The 2861-nt window shown below is 57.3% G+C and overlaps 1 protein-coding gene across 4 annotated transcripts; it reads left to right on the forward strand.

Annotated features, from left to right (window-relative positions):
• Window positions 1-263: 263 nt before the first annotated feature.
• On the forward strand, window positions 264-2517 carry LOC126997929 (uncharacterized). 4 transcript variants are annotated; one of them, XM_050859191.1, is made up of 3 exons: window positions 264-2042; window positions 2116-2179; window positions 2259-2517. In XM_050859191.1, the coding sequence occupies exons 1-2, from the start codon at window positions 429-431 to the stop codon at window positions 2146-2148; spliced, it is 1647 nt and encodes a 548-aa protein (XP_050715148.1). In that variant the 5' UTR covers window positions 264-428; the 3' UTR covers window positions 2149-2179; window positions 2259-2517. The 4 variants fall into 4 exon arrangements, with proteins under 4 accessions (XP_050715148.1, XP_050715143.1, XP_050715128.1 ...); XM_050859186.1 differs by having other exon boundaries at window positions 264-2179; XM_050859171.1 differs by having other exon boundaries at window positions 2116-2517.
• Window positions 2518-2861: the final 344 nt, after the last annotated feature.

Here is a 2861-nt window from a genome sequence, read left to right on the forward strand (position 1 = left end):
TCTAAATACTAACGAAAAACTATTTGACGAAGTCCGCATACGTGATTTTTGGGGGGGTAATTACAGGAGGGTCACCAGATGGCAGGTCGAGCTCAGTGAAGGACTCAATCGTTCAGGCTCGTGTCTCCCCCTCCCCTCGCTGCCTCACAAGATCATCAGGACAGACACACAAAGGCTGTAGTGATGGTCTCCTTGGAGACTATCAGTGTTTTGTTCATCTCCCTGGAGACTATCAGCACACTGATAGTCGTGCACAGGCAGCATTCAGCGACTGCCACTCCCAGGCAGAGCCGTGCCGCCCTAAAGAAGAGTGTCCGCCACCACGCCCGTGACCACCTCACGGAACACTGCCACGGCGAGGAGTGTGTGTCAGACCATCACAACTCCTCAACACCACCACCAACACCACCAATACCACCACCAGCGTCATGGAGGCTGCAGGGATGGGCGGTTGGATACCAGGACGTAGACAGGTGAAGATGAACACTGGCGGCAGCCCTGCGGAGTGTCCTGTGTGCCTGACAGGCTATGATGGCACCGTGCAGCGGCCGCGCAACCTGCCCTGTGGCCACACTGTCTGCACGCTGTGCATAGATCAGCTGAAGGTGCAGGGCCGTGTTGCCTGCCCAGAGTGCTGCGTCAGCCACGCCGTGCCCGAAGGAGGGAAGTTCCCTGTTAACTATTCTGTTGAGGCCTTTATGAGAATGATGAGAGACGCTGAGGTGGCTCCAGCAGCAGCAGCCTCGCCGCCACCCAGTGCCGGGGAAGGGAAAGGAGCAGCAGCGGCAGCTGGCAAGAAGGAGGCGGCGACTCTCTCCAAGAAAATGCGTTCCTTCCTGCAGGAACAGGAGGCCACAGTTGTGGCCGCCATCACCGCCTGCCGGGAGGCTCAGTCGCAGCTGAACCAGTACCAGACGACCCTGGCAGGCTGGGGCAAGCGGCAGAAGCAGCTGGAGGACAGGCTCCTGGGACTGGTGGACCAGAGCAGGAGTGCAAGGGAGGTCCTGCAACAGGGAGAGTCCCGTGCGGCGGCCAAGGAGGAGGAGCTGAAGAAGGGGGAGCAGGGGCTGCAGGTCGTGCTGGAGACGTTGCGCACCCTTACAACAGAGCAAGAAGCAGGCGCGGCGATGCCTGAAGTGTTTCGTTGCACTGACGAGGCAGAGGAGGCGGTGGAGGAGTGCCGAGAGTGTTTTCCTGATGCCATCCTCGTCACTATCGCCAGGAAGGCGAACGTGGCATCTAGTGAAGCCCTAGAGGCTGTCCAGACTGTCCATGCGGCTCTGGAAACACTTACTACAGAAGAGCCCTGGGCCCAGTCAGACTCAGACACCACCGTCATGGACAGAGTGTACTTAATCTCGACAGGGAGCTTGACGGTCGAGGACCTCCGCAGCCTGACACAGCCCGCCAGGTGCCTGTTGCAGGCTGGCCGGGTGTTTGCTGTCCACCAGGTGGAAGGTCAGCGCCGACACGCAAGAATAAGCCTTGAAGCCGGCCAGCTGTGCCTCCACGCCCTGAAGGACCTTCTCCTGCCACTGGGCGCGGCAACCCTGCAGGTGAGCGAGGTTGTGCCGCCCTCCCCCCCCTGCACGGTGTTCTTGGACCTGTCCTGGCTGGGCAGCGCGCCGCGGAGGGTCCAAATCCGTCTGAGCCCCGACACCCCGCGGGGCAGACAGTTCATACTGTTGTGCACGGGGCAGCGCGGCCCCTCCTTCGTTAACACCAGGTTGTTTGAGGTGTCGGGGAAGGGGGAGGCGGGAGAGTGTGTGCTGGGCGGGGACTACGAGAGTAATAATGGTAGGGGATCATCCGTCCTGCTGCCTGGCCTTGATGAGGGTGACTACCGGAGGTCAGGCCGGGCAGGGGATGTGTTTGGGCAGGAACGGTTGGACCTTACGTGTGATTACGTGGAGGAGTGTGGTCACTTTGGCATCAAAACCAGAGACGATCTGAATGATGCTGGGAATCTTCTTGTCTTCGGTGAGGTGGTGGACGGACTGCACGTGGTGGCCGAGGCAGCCCAACACTGGGACATTAAGGAGGTGACTGTGGCGGACTGTGGCGTGGTGTTGTGAGGGTAATGTCCACCACCACCACCACAGCAAGGTTATGGAGGTGACTGTGGCGGACTGTGGCGTGGTGTTGTGAGGGTAATGTCCACCACCACCACCACAGCAAGGTTATGGAGGTGACTGTGGCGGACTGTGGCGTGGTGTTGTGAGGGTAATGTCCACCACCACCACCGCCACCACAGCAAGGTTATGGAGGTGACTGTGGCGGACTGTGGCGTGGTGTTGTGAGGGTAATGGCCACCACCACCACCACCGCAAGGTTATGGAGGTGACTGTAGCATGTTGTTGTGAGGGTAATTTTTCGTTGCAATCTTGTAGAATTCCGTTTGATAATTTGCGTGAAGTTTTGTGAATGGCATAAACACTTGATGCAATGTGTTAGTTTCTTAGGGCATCCTTATTGTTTATTTTTGTGTGCATTACGTAAATATATTTGATGAAAAAGTCTGTCCTCTTCTTGTCCAGTAAAACACGGACAACGTCGTTTCCGGCAGCTCGTGGTCAACACCTGCACCACCGCCCTGCTGTTTGCTTGTTCCTGTTGTTTCCGTTGTTCCTCTTCTTTGTCTTCACATTGTGTGAGTTCAAGGCGACGTTCCTCTGTTGGATACGCTGTGTCGTGTACGCAACCCACAAGGCTCACTGTATTGTTTCCTGTGCTCTGCTGTGCTGGGTAGGAAGTCTCTCTCTCTCTCTCTCTCTCTCTCTCTCTCTCTCTCTCTCTCTCTCTCTCTCTCTCTCTCTCTCTCTCTCTCTCTCTCTCTCTCTCTCTCTCTCTCTCTCTCTCTC

The sequence above is a fragment of the Eriocheir sinensis genome, chromosome 2 (genome assembly GCF_024679095.1).
Source record: "Eriocheir sinensis breed Jianghai 21 chromosome 2, ASM2467909v1, whole genome shotgun sequence".
NCBI lineage: Eukaryota > Metazoa > Arthropoda > Malacostraca > Decapoda > Varunidae > Eriocheir > Eriocheir sinensis.